Source organism: Oncorhynchus masou, chromosome 5, assembly GCF_036934945.1.
Source record: "Oncorhynchus masou masou isolate Uvic2021 chromosome 5, UVic_Omas_1.1, whole genome shotgun sequence".
In the NCBI taxonomy this organism is placed as follows: domain Eukaryota; kingdom Metazoa; phylum Chordata; class Actinopteri; order Salmoniformes; family Salmonidae; genus Oncorhynchus; species Oncorhynchus masou.
The window spans coordinates 65,353,217-65,373,890 of record NC_088216.1 but is presented as its reverse complement, the minus strand read 5'-3'; the positions used below and the strand labels follow the sequence as shown (position 1 = coordinate 65,373,890).

Here is a 20,674-nt window from a genome sequence, read left to right as displayed (position 1 = left end):
TGTGTGTTTTGTCCTATATTTGGTAAAGGCCTAAAGACTCATTGTTACCGTTGATGAGCATGTCATCAGCATCAATTTCAAGTTTGGAGTCATTTATCGGAAGTTTGGCCAGGTGAGTGGTATATAGCCTGTGGTGGTAAAATCATATAAAGTCATATACATTTATAACAGTTGGTTATTCCCATATTTGGAGTATTATTATGACTGTGCTACTTCCTGGTCATCATAAGACTCCAGCTTAGCCATTCTCAGAGTTTAGCCAGTTTAGTCATTCTCAGTGTTTAGGTGTGTGAGCTTCTCTCTCCTTCCCTAACTAAGAGGATTTGCTTTGCTTCCTCCTGTGGAACTCAGAGGAGGCCTGATTGATTTCCTGTTGAGATCAGATGTAATACTTCCTCTCCACGGCTTTGTATTTCTCCCTGCAGACCACCGAAGAGGAGCTATTTGGGAACAGCGACGAGAGTCCTGCTTTTGTGGAGTTCTGGGGGACAAGATTGAGCTCCATGACTTTAAAGGGTAAGCGTGGCCTTAGAATGGTATTGACATGGCAGATGAAAGACTGGTCATGTCTCTCGATTACAGTTGACTTTGACATGACTCCCTGAATGATGACACTTCAGACATCTAAAGCCTTGTTTATTATGGTAGATCTGCTCTGATTCTCTCGATTTAGAGCAATATAATATTCTGAGTGATACGGACATCATGATTGAGTGGAAGGGGATAACTTCCCTTGGCATTCACTCTATGATGGATGAGACAGAGTGGTGTGGATGCACTGGCTGGTTGCACTGAGTCTGAGACGACCTGCTACTGCTGTTGGGGATGTAATGGTCTGGTTCACACTCTGGTTCTACAGGATCAGAGGAGGACTGGACGTCACCCACGGCCAGACAGGAACAGAGTCTGTCTACACTAACTTTCACAACAAGGAGATCATGTTCCACGTGTCCACCAAGCTGCCATACACAGAGGGAGACTCCCAGCAGGTTACTAGCTCAGTCAGGCTCTGTCCTGTCTGTCATTATGTCTGTCAGTAGCTAGTTTGGATGTATAGTATATCTACTTCCTTTCAATCAAGAAACATCACTGTATAATCAGTACCGGTTTGTAAAGTCTGAGGGGGAAAATCCCCAGGGGCTAGCCACCATGAACAAAACTGTTATTATTTTCACTGTTATTCTTTTCTCCTGTTGGTGTGCTCAGTGAACCTGTCTGCTTTGACCTAAAAGGGATATTTCTTATGACAAGTTGCCACTTCCATGAAGATAAACATTACATTTACATTTACATTTAAGTCATTTGGCAGACGCTCTTATCCAGAGCGACTTACAAATTGGTGAATTCACCTTATGACATCCAGTGGAACAGCCACTTTACAATAGTGCATCTAAAACATTTAAGGGGGGGGGGGGGTGAGAAGGATTACTTTATCCTATCCTATAAACAACATGTAGTTTCTAATTTGAGGACACAGTTTGGTGGCTTGATGCTTTCTCCTGCTGCTTTGAATGACCTCAGCTACCTCACCTGCCCCACTGGGGGAACCATCCCAATGAGACTCTTATTCTCAAGAGATGAATGAGCAGAAGATCTCAGCTACGTGGACAGACAGACACAAGTAAAGACACAGAAGATACCCTTGTAGGCTAAGACGATCAGAGATTCACTGTGACACCAATGACATAAAGGCAAAGATGAATGGACACAATGTGTTGAGAGGAAGAGGAAGGAAAACAACTTGCAGTCTAAAGCTGAGGCTGACCTGGCATTGAGCCTGTGTTGAGTTCATTATTGAATGTCAACAACAAGAGCGCCTACTGCCCATGAGCCAGACCAACCATGCAACACAAGAACGCTGCTCAGCATAATTCTACCACTGTATAAAAGTTGCTTGTTTGAGCCTTACATATGCCTTGTCAGGTGATCAGTCCTGAGTCTCTCACTTAATTTTTTTATGAGATTATTAAATAGATAAAGCCTCTATGACAATAACAACTCTTCCTTATTTCCTCAGAGCTTGAAACAAATGGTTTATTGTTATCATGTGTAAAACTCCAAAATACATGACTATATCAGGATAAGATAAGACCCAGATGCAGACCGTGTCGAAGTCACAATGTTTATTACAACAATAGAGGCAAAGGTACAGGACGGCAGGCAGGTTTGGGGTCAGGTCAGGCAGAGGTCGGAAATCCAGATAGGGGCAAAGGTACAGGACGGCAGGCAGGTTTGGGGTCAGGTCAGGCAGAGGTCGGAAATCCAGATAGGGGCAAAGGTACAGGACGGCAGGCAGGCGGAGTGGTCAGGCGGGCGGGTTCAGGACAGGCAAGGGTCAAAAACCAGGAAGGCGAGAAAAAGAGAGGCTGGGAAAAGACAGGAGCTGACAGGACAAACGCTGGTAAGCTTGACAAAGAAGACGAACTGGCAATAGACAAACAGAGAACACAGGTATAAATACAGGGGACATGGGGAAGATGGGCGTCACCTGGAGGGGCGTGGAGACAATCACAAAGCCAGGTGAAACAGATCAGGGCGTGACAGACTATAAAGCAATTCAGCATCTAATAAGAGAAGAAATATCCATAAAGTCCTGAAAATAAATATTTGCCTTAATGTTTTATTCATACAATCAATATGATCTGTGCTATTTGATGACAGTACTTTGCCCTGCAGTAAATGTCATTCATCGACAGGTGTCATGTGGTCCTGCTGTGTAGAATAATTCCCCCAGGTTGACAATGGTGTGCAGAATAACATGGAAACTGGTGACTGATCAGTGAGTCAACACATGTTAGGGAGCAGGAAGCTAAGCTGCAGAGGCCTATAATCACAGTACAGGGAAAAAGGTCCTGTCTTTTTCAGTCTCCAATCACTGAATGGGTTATAGGCCGCCCTATGCCTTTCAATATGCATCACATGACCTCCACTGTTTTATGAAACGTGCTTGTAGAGAGATGTTTCATACTTACAATTAGTAATCACAAATAGTTTCTGTAGTAAACTATGCATTTAGTGGAGTATTGGCCTAATTAATACATCTCTACTGAACAAAAATAGATTGTGGCCTTCTCCTCTGCAATGGATGTGCGAAGTTCCTGGATATTGGAGGGAACTGGAACACACTTTCGTACACCTCGATGTGTATGTGTAGCTTATGCCTGCCCAAACAATAACTCCACCGCCACTATGGGGAAATGTGTTCACAACATTGACATCAGCAAACCGCTCACCCACACAACGCCATAAACGTGGTCCGTGGTTGTGAGGCCGTTTGGACGTACTGACGAATCCTCTAAAACAATGTTGGAGGCAACTTATGGTAGAGAAACAAACATTAAATTCTCTGGCAACAAATCTGGTGGACATTCCTGCAGTCAGCAAGCCAATTGCACGCTCCCTCAAAACTTGAGACATCTGAGGCATTCTGTTATGTGACAAAACTGCACATTTGTGTGGCCTTTTATTGTCCACAGCACATGATGCACATGTGTGATGATCATGCTGTTTACTCAGCTTCTTGATATCCCACACCTGTCAGGGGTATGGATCATCTTGGGGCGGCAGGGTAGCCTAGTGGTTAGAGTGTTGGACTAGTAACCAGAAGTTTGCAAGTTCAAACCCCCGAGCTGACAAGGCACAAATCTGTCGTTCTGCCCTTGAACAAAAGTGAACCCACTGTTCCTAGGCTGTCATTGAAAATAAGAATTTATTCTTAACTGACTTGCCTCGTTAAATAAAGGTAAAAAAAATATATTGGCCGAAAATTAATTGTATGCTCCAGTTTAGAGAGAAATAACCTTTTTGTGCCTATGGAACATTTCTGAGATTTTTATTTCAGCTCATGAAACATGGGACCAACACTTTACATGTTGCGTTTATATTTTTGTTCAGTGTATATAGGTATTCTTGGCTGACCTAAATGTAGTGTTAAGGTTTATGTCCGTAATGGTGACAATGTTGTTTGTGCTCTTGTGTTTGCAGCTGCAGAGGAAGAGGCACACAGGCAACAACATCGTGGCCATCTTGTTTCAGGAGGAAAACACACCCTTTGTGCCAGACATGATAGCCTCCAACTTCCTGCATGCCTATGTGGTGGTGCAGGTGGAGAATGCCTGCTCAGACAACGTCACATACAAGTTACTGTTAGCCGAGGGATAGTTGGACTCCTCACAGTCTATAAACCTGTTCACGCCTCCTATTTCAATACATAGAGACTCGGCCCAAGGCAACCTGCATATTCCTTATTAGATATCAATCAGTAACTGACTGGAACTAACTGTCCTGCTTGTTCCTGCCAATTACCTGCCTCATAAATATTTATAGAGGCTAGTCAGTGTTATGTAATTTAGTGATGGCATATGGGCTGTTGTCATTTGGATACATTATACCTCTCTTCCTCCTTGTGACAGTGAGAGATAGTTTACAATTTTCCATGAGTTTTGTTTTTCCATGCCATTTTCAAATGAACCACTGTTTATTTTACAGTAATGTTTATTTTCATGTCATGACTCCCCTGTTACCTTGCTGTCATGAGTGTTACCTTGCCCTCCCTTGTTACCGTGCTGTCATGTGTGTTAAATGGGCGCTGCAGGAAGCCAGTCTGGCATGGAGCTGTACATGGCAGGCAGTTGTCGAGATAAGAAGTGTATGCATGCATCTTTTTCCACTTTGTGTCATTTTACAGTACTCTGGCATGCAATTCAAAGAAATAGCTGTTGGTTCACTGTTGGTTTACTAATGACCTTTTCCTACATTCTCACATGCTAAGTCTTTGGATTGTGCCAGTCCCTCCTCTCCATCTCTCTACTTCTCATCTACCTATTTAAACAAGTCCACTTTGTGATTTGACAAACTCCTCCTTGTGTTTGTTCATTGTCAAGGAAAGAAGAGTGAGACCAAGCTACACAGGCTATTCTGCCCATAAGCTGTATCTTATTCAATTTCCTTCCACACTCTGTGGTCTCTTACTTTAGTCCAGCTTTCAATGTGAATGGCCTTTAAATATGTGCTCAATATGTCTCCTGTCTTCTGTATGGGGCGGCAGGGTAGCCTAGTGGTTAGAGCGTTGGACTAGTTCAAATCCCCGAGCTGACAAGATACAAATCTGTCATTCTGCCCCTGAACAGGCAGTTAACCCACTGTTCCTAGGCCGCCATTGAAAATAAGAATTTGTTCTTAACTGACTTGCCTAGTAAAATAAAGGTAAAATATGGTGTACTGTGAGCTCACATTCTAATTTGTACCTTGCTGTTTAAATGGTGTATTATTGTATCTTCTACTCTCTTTCTCTTTATCCCTTTCTCTTTCTCTGCTTCCCCCTCCCCTGTGTGGTTCAGTAATTACTTGTCCCAGGGAAAATCCCAGTAGGTGTCGCAGCAGTGCCTAGGGATAGGAACAGCAGAAGAAGTTCATGTATCAAATCTCCCTTCAAATGTGCTATTTCCTTTGCCTACTTTGTGGTTCTAAGTTTCTTTACAAGATTCAATTACCGTTGCTTTTTGCTGAAACCAATAGTTTTATAGCCATTTATAAAGCAATCATTTTCTACCAGTCAAATGCGGTGTAAAACCACTGGGTTGTAAGAAAGCTATAATTTATTTAAAAAGATTTTATGAAGAGTATCCGTCACAAAAATAGACACGTCTGTGAGAATAATTACTGGTTTATTACCTTCCTTTGTGTCTCAATTCCTCTCTTTCACTCATACAACATGCTCAAATAGTCTTTCACCAACAAGCCACTGTCGTTTCATTTTAGTTCCCCCATAATGTTTCTCATCTGTTGTAGATAGCAAGTATCAAATACGCAGTAGCGTGCCGTGGTTCTGGGGCCTGGGCCTTCAGTGAAGTCCTACACAGTCCCACCCAAATTAATCCACCTCTTATTACCATCATTATGATGCCATGGCTCTAGACACTACATTTAGACAGATACGCAGTATAACCAGGCGTTGCGTCACCTTGAAATTGACATTTTTATTCAGAGAATTGCAGGGGAAGAGTACAATACCTTTTCATTGTGCAGCTTCGTTGCCCTGCGCGCTTGTTCGTTGAGCTGTAGATCCACTCGGGTGTCCCCAAAAGTTTTCAAAAGCACCATTGTTTGTAAGTGCCCAGCCGTACTTTGGTGTCTCGTTGCTGCCTTGGTTAGACAACTCAGGTTTGCAAAGCCAGTGTGGCTCCAAACACCAAATCGATCACTTGCAAATAATAGGCATTCCCAGCAGTACAGTTTGCAGTGCTTCTCGGAGCCTGTCTTTGGAGCTTTGGCTTTGTAGCGTCGGCGTCTACCTCTCCAGACAATGTCTAACTTTTCTTGAAAGGTTTGTCTTGAGAATGCCGTTATAATTATATCCTTGACCAAATCGATATCTTCTCCTTCCGCCATTGTGGGTTGGAAAAACAGCTTAGTAGTAATTTGTTGATCAATTTCAGTTTCCTAGTTCTGAGACCTGCCCATATAGGACCTGCCTCTCAATATTGGTAATCCAATCAAAAGACGTGCAGGGACTACGCCTGCTAGCTGGCTCCTGTGCAACACTGGAGCCAGCCAGCAGGCGTACAATAGCCAACTCTAAAGCTGATTGGTTGACACTAAATTTTAATTTCCATTCACTTTAAGCAACAAGCGCCCGCACTGTTGATTCTGAAGGCCTGAGGGCAGATTTTAGACCCCTGGCAACACATGATGGCTGAATATATGATTGGATAAAATATCTAACATAAAGACCAGCCATCCAAATCTCAACCTGGGGCTGGAAGCAGTGCAACCAAGAGGAACGCTATGAAATGAAGAGTGTAACTCTTACTCTGGGGAATAATTTAATACATATTTGTGGGAAAATACATTCAAAAAAAATTATATTCTGATGATGTTTAGGCCAGCAGAGAAGGCCTTGTTGGCCCTGACGGCCCACCACTGCAAATACGGAAGGCATTTGAGTCATTGTGCTGCAGAATCTCAATGACATTCAACAAATGCCAATCAACAAATGCCTATTTGAATGGAGTTCATGTTTTCACTGACTGTAAAGCAGACCAAGTTGTGTATTATAGCCCTACAGTAGCCACTGTCTTTTACTATATAAGTCATGCTAGAGGAATATAGTAATGTGGCTGACTAACCTTGCCACTCCTCCCCAGTCTCTGATCATTCCGGGGAAGAGCCCCAACAGGAAGAACCCTGGGTCCTTCAGTGCCAGACGGAGCAGCGCCATCGGGATTGAGAACATCCAGGAGGTGCAGGAGAGGAGGTGAGAGGAGGGATACATGGAGAAGAAAGAGGAAAATGGGGAGTGTCAGAGAGAAAGCATAGAATGAGATGGAGAAATGAAACATACCAGAAGTATGGTCCAATACAACAAGTCACTCTGAATGGCATCCAGCTGTCACTTCATTGCGTTTTACAGAAGTGTCGCTGTTGCATTAACATTAGTGGCTAATGTTAGCTCGTAGGATAATGTTAGGGTTAGGGGTAGTTTAAGGTTAGGGCTAGGTGAAGGGTTAGGGATATGTTAAGGTTAGGGTTAGAGTATGGCTAGCTAACATGATAAAGTAATTGCAAAACGCATTGTTGTGTTTAGCTAAAGTTGGTTATCATCTAAGACGCCTAAGTTGTCACCGACTCTAATTTCCCCTATATCCATCATGAGGTTGCTGCAACCTAGCTTGTGAATGAAAGTTTACAACATAGGTGCACACAGGTTAAAAAAAATGTGTGGTGACACATGGACAGACATTGACACATTCAATACCACCTTGCACACTCTTGCCTGCATCTAGCTTATCTAGGGTGTAATCATTAGTCCAACAGTTGCAAACAAGAGTTCATATTGGACAAATTCAGGTATTTTTATCCCTGTTTCATTTGCTTCCGTTTAAGAAACGTTTTTCAACTGAATCGGTGGAATGAATCAAATCAAATGTATTTACATAGCCCTTCGTACATCAGCTGATATCTCAAAGTGATGTACAGAAACCCAGCCTAAAACCCCAAACAGCAAGCAATGCAGGTGTAGAAGCACGGTGGCTAGGAAAAACTCCCTAGAAAGGCCAAAACCTAGGAAGAAACCTAGAGAGGAACCAGGCTATGTGGGGTGGCCAGTCCTCTTCTGGCTGTGCCGGGTGGAGATTATAACAGAACATGGCCAAGATGTTCAAATGTTCATAAATGACCCGCATGGTCAAATAATAATCACAGGCAGAACAGTTGAAACTGGAGCAGCAGCACGGCCAGGTGGACTGGGGACAGCAAGGAGTCATCATGTCAGGTAGTCCTGGGGCATGGTCCTAGGGCTCAGGTCCTCCGAGAGAGAGAAAGAAAGAGAAAAAGAGAAAATTAGAGAGAGCATACTTAAAATTCACACAGGACACTGGATAGGTACTCCAGATATAACAAACTGACCCTAGCCCCCTGACACATAAACTACTGCAGCATAAATACTGGCTGAGACAGGAGGGGTCAGGAGACACTGTGGCCCCATCCGATGACACCCCCGGACAGGGCCAAACAGGAAGGATATAAGCCCACCCACTTTGCCAAAGCACAGACCCCACACCACTAGAGGGATATCCTCAACCACCAACTTACCATCCTGAGACAAGACAGAGTATAGCCCACATAGATCTCCGCCACGGCACAACCCAAGGGGGGGCGCCAACCCAGACAGGAAGATCACATCAGTGACTCAACCCACTCAAGTGACGCACCAGTCCTAGGGACGGTATGAAAGAGCCCTAGTAAGCCAGTAACTCAGCCCGGTTAGTATGTAGTATGTACATCTAGATAAAGTGACTTTGCATATATGATGAACAGAGAGTAGCAGTAGCGTAAAGGAGGGGTTGGCGGGTGGTGGGTGGGACACAATGCAGATAGCCCGGTTAGCCAATGTGCGGGAGCACTGGTTGGTCGGCCCAATTGAGGTAGTATGTACATGAATGTAAAGTTAAAGTGACTATGCATATATGATAAACAGAGAGTAGCAGCAGCGTAAAAAGAGGGGTTGGGGGGCACACAATGCAAATAGTCTGGGTAGCCATTTGATTACCTGTTCAGGAGTCTTATGGCTTGGGGGTAAAAACTGTTAAGAAGCCTTTTTGTCCTAGACTTGGCACTCCGGTACCGATTGCCATGCGGTAGTAGAGAGAACAGTCTATGACTGGGGTGGCTGGGGTCATTGACAACTTTTAGGGCCTTTCTCTGACACCACCTGGTGTAGAGGTCCTGGATGGCAGGCAGCTTAGCTTAGTGATGTACTGGGCCGTACGCACTGCCCTCTGTAGTGTCTTGAGGTCGGAGGCTGAGCAATTGCCGTACCAGGCAGTGATGCAACCAGTCATGATGCTCTCGATGTTGCAGCTGTAGAATCTTTTGAGGATCTCAAGACCCATGCCAAATATTTTTAGTTTCCTGAGGGGGTATAGGCTTTGTTGTGCCCTCTTCAGAGTGACCCAGGTGTGTAGCTTGGCCATGTGTTGCAGGGCCCCGTCTATCCCTGAGGCCCAGGACCTGTCCCGCTCCTTGAACACAATAACAAGGGCATCAAGGAGTACGACACAGGACTGGTACCCCTCTTTTTTGACCCTCAATCACTAACATACAGCACACCATCACATGAACAAAAAGCTAAAGATCCTGACCATTTCTGTTGTGTTTTTGTTTGTTACAGGAGAGCCTGTCCTTTTCTGGAACACCACACAAGAGGGACTCATTTGCGTACATCTCCTGGGTAGAGGATAGTGTGAGCAGTACTAGTGCCACACGCCAGATCAGCTCTCCATGTGAGTTGTTTCAATAAAAATGCTGGTTGACTGACTTGGAAAAAACATACAAGACAAACTGTCACAGAGAGACAAGAAACACAGGGATAAATACACTGGGGAAAATCAGTGACACCTGGAGGGGGTGGAGACAATCACAGGAACAGGTGAAACAGAACAGAGCGTGACAGTACCCCACCCCGGGACGCCACCTGGCATCGTACCTGGGCACATACCTGATTGACCGGGGTGTCGGCGGTGGAAATTGGCGATGAGGGCCGGGTCCAAGATGTCTTTAGCAGGAACCCAGCAACTCTCCTCTGGGCCATAAACCTCCCAGTCAACTGGGTACTGGAAACCCCTGCCCCGTGGTCGAACCTTCAGGAGGCGTCTCACTGTATACACTGCCTGGCTATCGATTACCCGGGGGGGCGGGATGGGCCTGGAAACAGAAGACAAAGGACAGTGAGACAGGCTTAATTCTGGACACATGGAAAGTAGGATGGATACGGAGGGTATGGAGTAACCCAAGACTGACAGCAGTGGAACTCAGGACTCTGGAGATGGAAAAAGGACCAATGAACCTGGGAGACAGTTTATGGGACTCTAACCGCAGGTGCAGGTCCCGAGTGGAAAGCCATACCCTCTGCCCAATGCGATAGTGGGGAACTGAGGTCCTGCAACGGTCCGCTTGTCGGCGATACCTGGAGTTGGTTTTGAGAATAGTTTCCCTGGCTTTTCTCCAGGTACGTCGACAGCGGCGGACAAACATCTGGGCTGAGGGTACGCTGACCTCCTGCTCTTGTTCAGGGAAGAGTGGAGGCTGATACCGCATGGAGCACTCGAAAGAGGAGAGTCCCGTGGCAGAACAGGGAAGGGTGTTCCAAGCATACTCCACCCAGACCAGTTGACGGCTCCAGGTAGTGGGGTTGGTTGAGACCAGGCATCTCAAGGTGGTTTCCAGATCTTGGTTGGTTCGCTACGACTGACCATTGGTTTGAGGATGGAATCCAGATGACAGGATCTCCGACGACCCCATAAGGGTGCAGAATGCCTTCCAGAACTGAGACGAAAACTGAGGACCCCGATCGGAGACCATGTCAACCCGGAGCCCATGGATCCGGAAGACATGCTGCACCATAAGCTGGGCCGTCTCCTTGGCAGAAGCTAGTTTGGGGAGAGGGATGAAATAGGTGGCCTTGGAGAACCAATCGACGACCTTCAGAATGACAGTGTTGCCATCAGACAGAGGGAACCCAGTGACAAAGACCAGAGATTTGTGAGACCAGGGACGATGAGGGACTGGATGAAGGAGGCCAGAAGGAGCTTGCCGTAGAGTCTTGTTCTGAGAACACACATTGCATACGGCGACGAAGGCAGAGATGTTAGGAACCATTGTGGGCCACCAGAAACATTGTCGGAGGAAGGCTAGTGTGCGACGGGACCCTGGATGACAGGTCAGCCTGGAGGAATGAGCCCATTCCAGGACCCAGGACCGGAATGGGTTAGGGACAAACAGCCGTTTAGCTGGGCCCCCTTCAGGTCCAGGCTGGGAGCATTGCACCTCGCAAACCAGGTTCTCAATACCCCAATCCACAGTGGCAGCAAGGCATGAGGTAGGGTGAATGGTTTTGGAGGTCGAGGGTGTGGCAAAGGAACTGTATAGGCGGGAGAGAGCGTCAGGTTTCGCCTTTTTTTTATCCTGGGCAGTAGGAAATGGTGAAGTTGAATCTGTTAAACAAGAGGACCCACCTGGCTTGCCTGGAGTTGAGGCACTTGGCTGTACAGAGATATTCCATGTTTTTATGGTCGGTCCAGACCAAGAATGGCTGTTCTGCTCCTTCCAGCCAGTGTCTCCACTCTTCCAATGCCATCTTAACTGCCAGGAGTTCTTGATTGCCTACATCATAGTTCCTCTCTGCAGGATTGAGACGATGGGACAGGAAGGCACAGGGACGAAGCTTTTGGTTCTGGGCAGATCGCTGGGACAGGATGGCTCCCACTCCAACATCCGAAGCATCAATTTCCACCACAAGTTGACGCGAGGGGTCCGGATGGATGAGGATGGGAGCTGTTGTGAACCGATGCTTCAGGTCCACAAAGGCTTTGTTGACAGCTGGAGACCATTTGAACAGTACCTTGGGCGAGGTGAGTGTCGTGAAGGGGGCAGCCAGGGTGTTGTAGTCTCGAATGAAAATGCGGTATAAGTTTGGAAAACCAAGAAACCATTGCAACTGTACCCTGGACGTTGGTTGAGGCCAATCCACCACTGCTTTCACTTTTCGAGGATCCATCTGAACATTGCCCCCATATCCCAGAAAGATGATTGTAGAATGGTGGAACTCATACTTCTCGGCTTTCATGAAAAGTTTGTTCTCTCAGAGGCACTGAAGGACCTGTCTGACATGAAGAACATGTTCTTGTGCAGATTGGGAAAAGAACCGGATATTGTCAAGGTACACGAACACTAACCGGTTTAGCCTTTCTCTAAGAATCATTGACCTAAGCCTGGAAAACAGCGGGGTCGTTTGTGAGTCCAAATGGCATGACCTGGTACTCATAATGTCCACTGGCTGTGTTGAAGGCTGTCTTCCACTCATCCCCCTCGCAAATCCGAACCAGGTGGTAGGCTTTCCGAAGGTCCAACTTGGAAAACATGGTGGCTCCATGGACAGGTTCAAACGCTGAGGAGAGGAGAGGTAGGGGATAACTAATTTTTTAAAGTAATGTCATTATGTTCCCGGTAGTCAATGCATGGACGCAGGGTCTTGTCCTTCTTTTCCACAAAGAAAAAACCTGCGCTGGCAGAGACTCCTCTATGTACTCCTCCATAGTTTTTGTCTCTGGTCCGGACAGAGAATAGAACCGACCCCGAGGTGGTGTAGTTATGGTGAAAGCATACCATGTAATTATCTGAGGACAACGCCCCCCATACAAAAGCATAACAAACATTTTCAAGCAAGCAGAGGCGTCACGAAAGTCAGAAATAGCGATAAAATAAATCCCTTACATCTGAAGATCATCCACTATTTGCAATCCAAAGGGTCCCAGCTACATCACAAATGGAAATTTTGTTTTATAAAGTCCTTCTTTATATCCCCAAAAAGTCAGTTTATTTGGCACGCTTGACTCAGTAATCCACCGGTTTTCCTCGTTCAAAATGCATAAGAATGAACCCCAAAGGTTACCAATAAACTTTGTCCAAACAAGTCAAACAGAGTTTCTAATCAATCCTCTGGTACCCTAATATGTAAATAAATGATCAAATTTAAGACAGAGAATAGTATGTTCATTACCGGAGATAAATAATGAAGTGCGCCCCCTCATCCACACGCGCCACAAAACTACAGCCAAAATGGGAGCCACAAAAAACAATCCTGAAACTCTTTCTAAAGACTGTTGACATCTACTGGAAGCCCTAGGAACTGCAATCTGGGAGGTACTCCATTGATTTCCCCATAGAAAGGCATTTTAAATGGTGTCACCTCCCCTCCCAAAAATGGATGGATTCTCCTCGGGTCTTTGCCTGCTATATCAGTTCTGTTATACTCACAGACATTATTTTAACAGTTTTGGAAACTTTAGAGTGTATTCTATTCAATAGCCTATCTTGTGGGCCTGAGTAACAGGCAGTATACTTTGGGCACCTCATTCATCCAAGCCTCCGAATACTGCCCCCTAGCCCGAAGAAGTTAACCCATGGTCGTGGCGTTCCATCAAGGAACTGAGCCCTTCCAAAAGGCCCTGTAACAACTCCTCATGTCTCCCATTGGTGGCTCCCTGCAGGGAGACAGTGTGGCGGAGCTGGTCCAAGTCTGCTGAGTCTGTCATGTCCAGTTCGTACTATCATGACACAAGGGGAGACCCAGATGCAGACAGAGGAGGCAGATGGTTGGAGTCTTACAATGTTTATTAATCCAAAAGGAGTAGGCAAGGGAATGGTCGTGGACAGCAAAATGTCAAAACCAGATCAGAGTCCAGGAGGTACAGAGTGGCAGACAGGCTCGTGGTCAATGCAGGCAGAATGGTCAGGCAGGCGGGTACAGAGTCCAGAAACAGGCAAGGGTCAAAACCGGGAGGACTAGAAAAAGGAGAATAGCAAAAAGCAGGAGAACAGGAAAAACGCTGGTTGACTTGAAAAAAACATACAAGACGAACTGGCACAGAGAGACAGGAAACACTCACTGGGGAAAATCAGCGACACCTGGAGGGGGTGGAGACAATCACAGGAACAGGAACAGGTGAAACAGATCAGGGCTTGACACAATGTCTTAAGGTACCAAAAGTTGAGTTTGTTTGTTACGATGGCCCATTGTCTACCCCCCTGACAGCACCTGCATGGCCCCAGGAGGCTGAGGGGTGCAAAGGGCTAGAGCTCAAAAAGGCGGAGATCTGAGACAAGACAGAGCGGTCACAGGATAAGTCATCATCGGTGAGATCGGTTTTACTAATTTAATAATCAGATCCTCTGTAACATCTCTGCTCGTTCACTGTACTAGCTGTGTACATTGGAAGACAGATTTCATTCTGCTTACATACAGCAGTGGCGATTTTTGCATGTAGATCTTGGTGGGGCAAAATAAAAAAGTGGGATGCATGCCAGCAAAGCCAATACACAACACAATACTAAACGATACATTAATTGCACTATTACGGTGACAAACGGTGGCCACAAACTGTTCGGGCCTACATAAAGCTGTCCCAACAGCAGAGCCCCAACAGTAGTCCCTGCACCTTACCACAGCTACACCTGGCTATCAGCGGAGCCTTGTCTGTTAGCGAAACAGTTCATTCAGCCTCATTTCTGCCTTTAAAAAACATAGCTGATACGGCTGACTTCCTTAAACAACTGTGGTTTCTACTGACAGTTGAGATGTATAAACTATGGCATAAGGGGACGACAAGCGTATAAGGGGCAATCTGTCATTTCGATTAAGACATTAATGAGCGAGCGACGATGGACGTAGTCAATATAACTATTTGTTCAACACTTTTGAAATGTACAGCGACAGAATTCAGAACATGGGCCGTTCATACAGTGTACTCCCTGTCAGAGGTGAAACAGACTCGAGTCACAAATATGATGACTTGCAACTTGACTTTAACACCAATGACTCGTGACTTGACTTGGACTTGAGCCTTATGACTCGACCTGACTTGATATAAACCTCCCCATCCCAAATATTAAAAAGGATGCTATTTAAAAAAGTGTGCAGCGCATCAACTCTTCATTTAATGGATTACAGTTTGAATCGGACAGCAGACAATCAAATTGTACCAGCTGAGAAAAAGTTGTGCGTGGCAGTGCAGAGGAACGTCAGCGGGTAAATCCAGATGGAGCCTTTGGAAAGATGATGTATCAACAAAAAATGGATTGCAACTTGCAAACATGCGGGAAGAAAGTTAAAGACGGAGGCGCAACAATTTCCAACTTTGTTCGACATTTGAAGCTGGACAAAGAACAGTAAGTTGTGGCTAATATTGCCGACGGCTATATACACTGCTCAAAAAAATAAAGGGAACACTTAAACAACACAATGTAACTACAAGTCAATCCCACTTCTGTGAAATCAAACTGTCCACTTAGGAAGCAACACTGATTGACAATAAATTTCACATGCTGTTGTGCAAATGGAATAGACAACAGGTGGAAATTATAGGCATTTAGCAAGACACCCCCAATAAAGGAGTGGTTCTGCAGGTGGTGACCACAGACCACTTCTCAGTTCCTATGCTTCCTGGCTGATGTTTTGGTCACTTTTGAATGCTGGCGGTGCTTTCTCTCTAGTGGTAGCATGAGATGGAGTCTACAACCCACACAAGTGGCTCAGGTAGTGCAGCTCATCCAGGATGGGACATCAATGCGAGCTGTGGCAAGAAGGTTGGCTGTGTCTGTCGGTGTAGTGTCCAGAGCATGGAGGCGCTACCAGAAGACAGGCCAGTACATCAGGAGACGTGGAGGAGGCCGTAGGAGGGTAACAACCCAGCAGCAGGACCGCTACCTCCGCCATTGAGCAAGGAGGAGCAGGAGGAGCACTGCCAGAGCCCTGCAAAATGACCTCCAGCAGGCCACAAATGTGCATGTGTCTGCTCAAACGGTCAGAAACAGACTCCATGGGGGTGGTATGAGGGCCCGACATCCACAGGTGGGGGTTGTGATTACAGCCCAACACCGTGCTGGACGTTTGGCATTTGCTAGAGAACACCAAGATTGGCAAATTCGCCACTGGCGCCCTGTGCTCTACACAGATGAAAGTAGGTTCACACTGTGCACATGTGACAGACGTGACAGAGTCTGGAGACGCCGTGGAGAACGTTCTGCTGCCTGCAACATCCTCCAGCATGACTGGTTTGGCGGTGGGTCAGTCATGGTGCGGGGTGGCATTTCTTTGGGGGGCCGCACAGCCCTCCATGTGCTCCCCAGAGGTAGCCTGACTTCCATTAGGTACCGAGATGAGATCCTCAGACCCCTTGTGAGACCATATGCTGGTGTGGTTGGCCCTGGGTTCCTCCTAATGCAAGACAATGCTAGACCTCATGTGGCTGGAGTGTGTCAGCAGTTCCTGCAAGAGGAAGGCATTGATGCTATGGACTGGCCCGCTCCTTCCCCAGACCTGAATCCAATTGAGCACATCTGGGACATCATGTCTCGCTCCATCCACCAACGCCACGTTGCACCACAGACTGTCCAGGAGTTGGCGGATGCTTTAGTCCAGGTCTGGGAGGAGATCCCTCAGGAGACCATCTGCCACCTTAGTTTGTTCATGTGTAGTTGTTTTATTAAAGAACCATGAATAGTAACCACGCTGCATTTTGGTCCTCCTCCCCTTCAGTGCAAGAAAACCGTTACAACTACCCATGTATTTCCATGGAAATATAACGTTTATTTGGAAAGTAATAATGATATAGATATTTTTAAAAGCATTCATGATTTGCGTAAATGTATTAGACTATTACTCTTGTTAAAAATATGAAATGGTATTACATTTAATGAAGAGCACATTATGACTTGTTTAGTACTCAACTCAAAGTTTAGGACTTAAGACTTGACTTGATACTTGACGGTCTTTACTTGGGGCTTGAGTGCTAAGACTCGAGACTTACTTGTGACTTGTAAAACAATGACTTGGTCCCACCTCTGCTCCCTGTACAACAAGTCAGAAACGTAGGATAAATAAAGAGGGCATATAAAAAAACAATGAAAGCTCTTACAATTTTCAATGATTACATTTCTCTAAAACAGATTATAGGCTACATTTGCACAACCAAGTTAGGACACTAGGCGGAATTAAGAGGTGAAAATATACCAAATTATTAGGGTGGGGCACAATGAACGCCGTTTGGGTCTTTGTGTGTCAGAGATACACGTCATATAACACTATTTGATGCGTTAAATAAGCTTTTAATTTGACACGTCAAATAACACAATTCTATTAAATAATGCTGTGTATGTGAAACGGCTAGCTAGTTAGCAGTGGTGCGCGCTAATTAGCGTTTCAGTCAGTGACGTCACTTGCTCTGAGACCTTGAAGTAGTGGTTCCCCTTGCGCTGCAAGGGCCGTGGCTTTTGTGGAGCGATGGGTAATGATGCTTCGTGGATGACTGTTGTTGATGTGTGCAGAGGGTCGCTGGTTCGCGCCCGGGTATGGGTGAGGGGACGGTCTAAAGTTATACTGTTACATATGCTGAATGTTCACGTGCAAGCCAAGCACCACCACTACTATCAGTAGCACTGTCAAAGCTGTACAAAACAAGCACACACCGGCCACGAACAATACCTTACAATACTGCTTTGGTGAAAATAGACCAAATTATTAGGGTGAGGCACATGGGCTACTAACAGCTTATTACACAACATGTGCTTAGTATTACTTTCTTAGCTACGGTATACATATCTCCCTTGCATATTACATCATTTATGCAGCAGCATACAAGACATTGTGGCGGTCCATTAATGGCAAATTTGATTTATCAAATTTTGGCATTCTCTGGATTTATGGTGGGAATTCGGAATAAAAAACACACAGCCACTCCATTGAATCCCTGGCTAACGTTAGTGGTTGCCTTGCAATGTTTGCAGTTGGCCACTGATTCCTTCCAAACGACTCATTGCTGAATTTGCAATTTCCAATTTTATGTCCAATGGCCGATGAGCACCGATACGTTTTATCTATAATTTCTCTTCATTATTTCTCTTCATATGACAAGGATTAAAAATTATTTGCCAGTAGATTGTCGACTTGATTCACGATAATGACTGCTAACTAAGACTTTGAAAGTAAGATGTTGACATGATCAGTCCAATCAAAGCTACAGTATATAACGTTATTTGACGTCATTTTATCTGTGACTTTGAGCCTTCTTGGAAGGACACTTGTAATATAACACTATGGCAGGACCCAAAGGGCTGACATTTTGGATGTCTATTCTTACTAAGGAGTTAAACTTGACGTACTGTCCCTATGAGTGACATAACACTGAGCCAATCACAACGCAATGCTCCTATTTTCTACTGGCTCGCCCCACCACCATAGAAAGCACTGAGCTAGGCTGAAACACCTGCATATACATTTCGGAGCTGACTTACTCAAGAAAACAAAAAATAGGTAATGTGTGCGCAGCTTTATTAACTGAATGATATTTTTTTTTTTACATTGTTTGCAATCTGGTATGTGACCCGTATTAATGCCAAAATAACATGCATAAGAGGCAGCCCAGAAAAAAATACATATATATATTAATTTATTTTGCAAATATTGTGGGGCTCAAAACAGCCCCAACTGCACAGGTACTGTATAACCATTTGTATCAAATCAAATCAAATTGTATTGGTCACATACACATGGTTAGCTGATGTTAATGCGAGTGTAGCAAAATGCTTGTGCTTCTAGTTCCGGCCGTGCAGTAATATCCAACAAGTAATCTAACAATTTCACAACTACCTTATACACACAAGTGTAAATGAATGAATAAGAATATGTACATATAAATATATGGATGAGCAATGACAGTGCGGCATCGGCAAGATGCAGTAGATGGTACAGAGTACAGTATATACATATTAGATGAGTAATGTAGGGTATGTAAACATTCTATAAAGTGGAATTATTTAAAGTGACGAGTGATACATTTATTGCATCCAATTTTTTATTATTAAAGTGGCTAGAGATTTGAGTCAGTATGTTGACAGCAGCCACTCAATAATAGTGATGGATGTTTAACTGTCTGATGGCCTTGAGATAGAAACTGTTTTTCAGTCACTCGGTCCCAGCTTTGATGACCTGTACTGACCTCGCCTTCTGCATGATAGCGGGCGAACAGACAGTGGCTCGGGTGGTTGTTGTCCTTGATGATCTCGCCTACTTCAATCAATCACCTTCTCCACTACTGTCCCGTCGATATGGATAGGGGGGTGCTCCTTCTGCTGTTTCCTGAAGTCCACGATCATCTCCTTTGTTTTGTTGACGTTGAGTGTGAGGTTATTTTCCTGACACCACACTCCGAGGGCCCTCACCTCCTCCCCGTAGGCCGTCTCATCGTTGTTGGTAATCAAGCCTATGATTGTAGTGTCGTCTGCAAACTTAATGATTGAAGTAGGCATGCATGGCCACGCAGTTATGGGTGAACAGAGAGTACAGGAGAGGGCTGAGAACACACCCTTGTGGGGCCCCAGTTTTGAGTATCAGTGGGGTGGACATGATGTTTCCTACCCTCACCACCTGGGGGCGGCCCGTCGGAAAGTACAGGACCCAGTTGCACAGGGTGAGGTCGAGACCTTAATCGAGCTCAATGACGAGTTTGGAGGGTACTATAGTGTTAAATGCTGAGCTGTAATCGATGAACAGCAATCTTACATAGGTATTCCTCTTGTCCAGATGGGTTAGGGCAGTGTGCAGTGTGATTGCGTCATCCGTGGACCTATTGGAGCGGTAAGCAAATTGGAGTGGGTCTAGGGTGTCAGGTAGGGTGGAGGTGATATGATCTTTGACTGGTCTCTCAAAGCACTTCCTGATGACGGAAGTAAGTGCTACGGGGCGATAGTCGTTTAGCTCAGTTACCTTAGCTTTCTTGGGAACAGGAATAATGGTGGCCCTCTTGAAGCATGTGAGAACAGCAGACTGGGATAGGGGTTGATTGAATGTTCGTAAACACACCAGCCAGCTGGTCTGCGCATGCTCTGAGGACATGTCTAGAGATGCCATCTGGGCAAGCAGCCTTGCGAGGGTTAACATGTTTAACTGTTTCACTCATGTTGGTTGCGGTGAAGGAGAGCCCCCAGATTTTGGTAGCGGGCCGTGTCAGCGGCACTGTACTGTCCTCAAAGCGAGCAAAGAAGTTGTTTAGTTTGTCTGGGAGCAAGACGTAGGTGTCCGCGACGGGGCTGGTTTTCTTTTTATAATCAGTGATTGACTGCCACATACGTCTCGTGTTTGAGCCATTGAATTGAGACTTTACTTTGTCTCTATACTGAGGCTTAGCTTGTTTGATTGCTTTGCAGAGGGAATAGCTACACTGTTTGTATTCAGTCATGTTTCCGGTCACCTTGCCATGATTTAAAGCAGTGGTTTGCACTTTAAGTTTTGCACGAATGCTGCATCAATCCACGGTGCTTGGGGAAGGTTTTAATAGTCACCGTGGGTACAACATCACCGATGAACTTGCTAATAAATTTACTCACTGAATCAGCGTATACATCAATGTTGTTGTCTGAGGCTATCCGGAACATCTCCCAGTCCACGTGATCGGAGCAATCTTGAAGCGTGGAATTCAGATTGGTCGGACCAGCTTTGAACAGACCTGAGCACGGGTGTTTCCTATTTTAGTTTCTGTCTATAGGCTGGGAGCAACAAAATGGAGTCATGGTCAGATTTGCCGGAGGAGGGCTTTGTATTTGTCGCTGAAGTTAGAGTAGC

General features: G+C 45.4%; 1 protein-coding gene across 1 annotated transcript; it reads left to right on the top strand.

The window, feature by feature from the left end:
* Positions 1-243: 243 nt before the first annotated feature.
* LOC135540107 (rap1 GTPase-activating protein 2-like) lies at positions 244-5,220 on the top strand. The gene is made up of 3 exons (XM_064966485.1): positions 244-516; positions 860-989; positions 3,985-5,220. Exons 2-3 carry the CDS (start codon positions 939-941, stop codon positions 4,159-4,161), a joined length of 228 nt encoding a protein of 75 aa, XP_064822557.1. The 5' UTR covers positions 244-516; positions 860-938; the 3' UTR covers positions 4,162-5,220.
* The last annotated feature ends 15,454 nt before the right edge of the window (positions 5,221-20,674 follow it).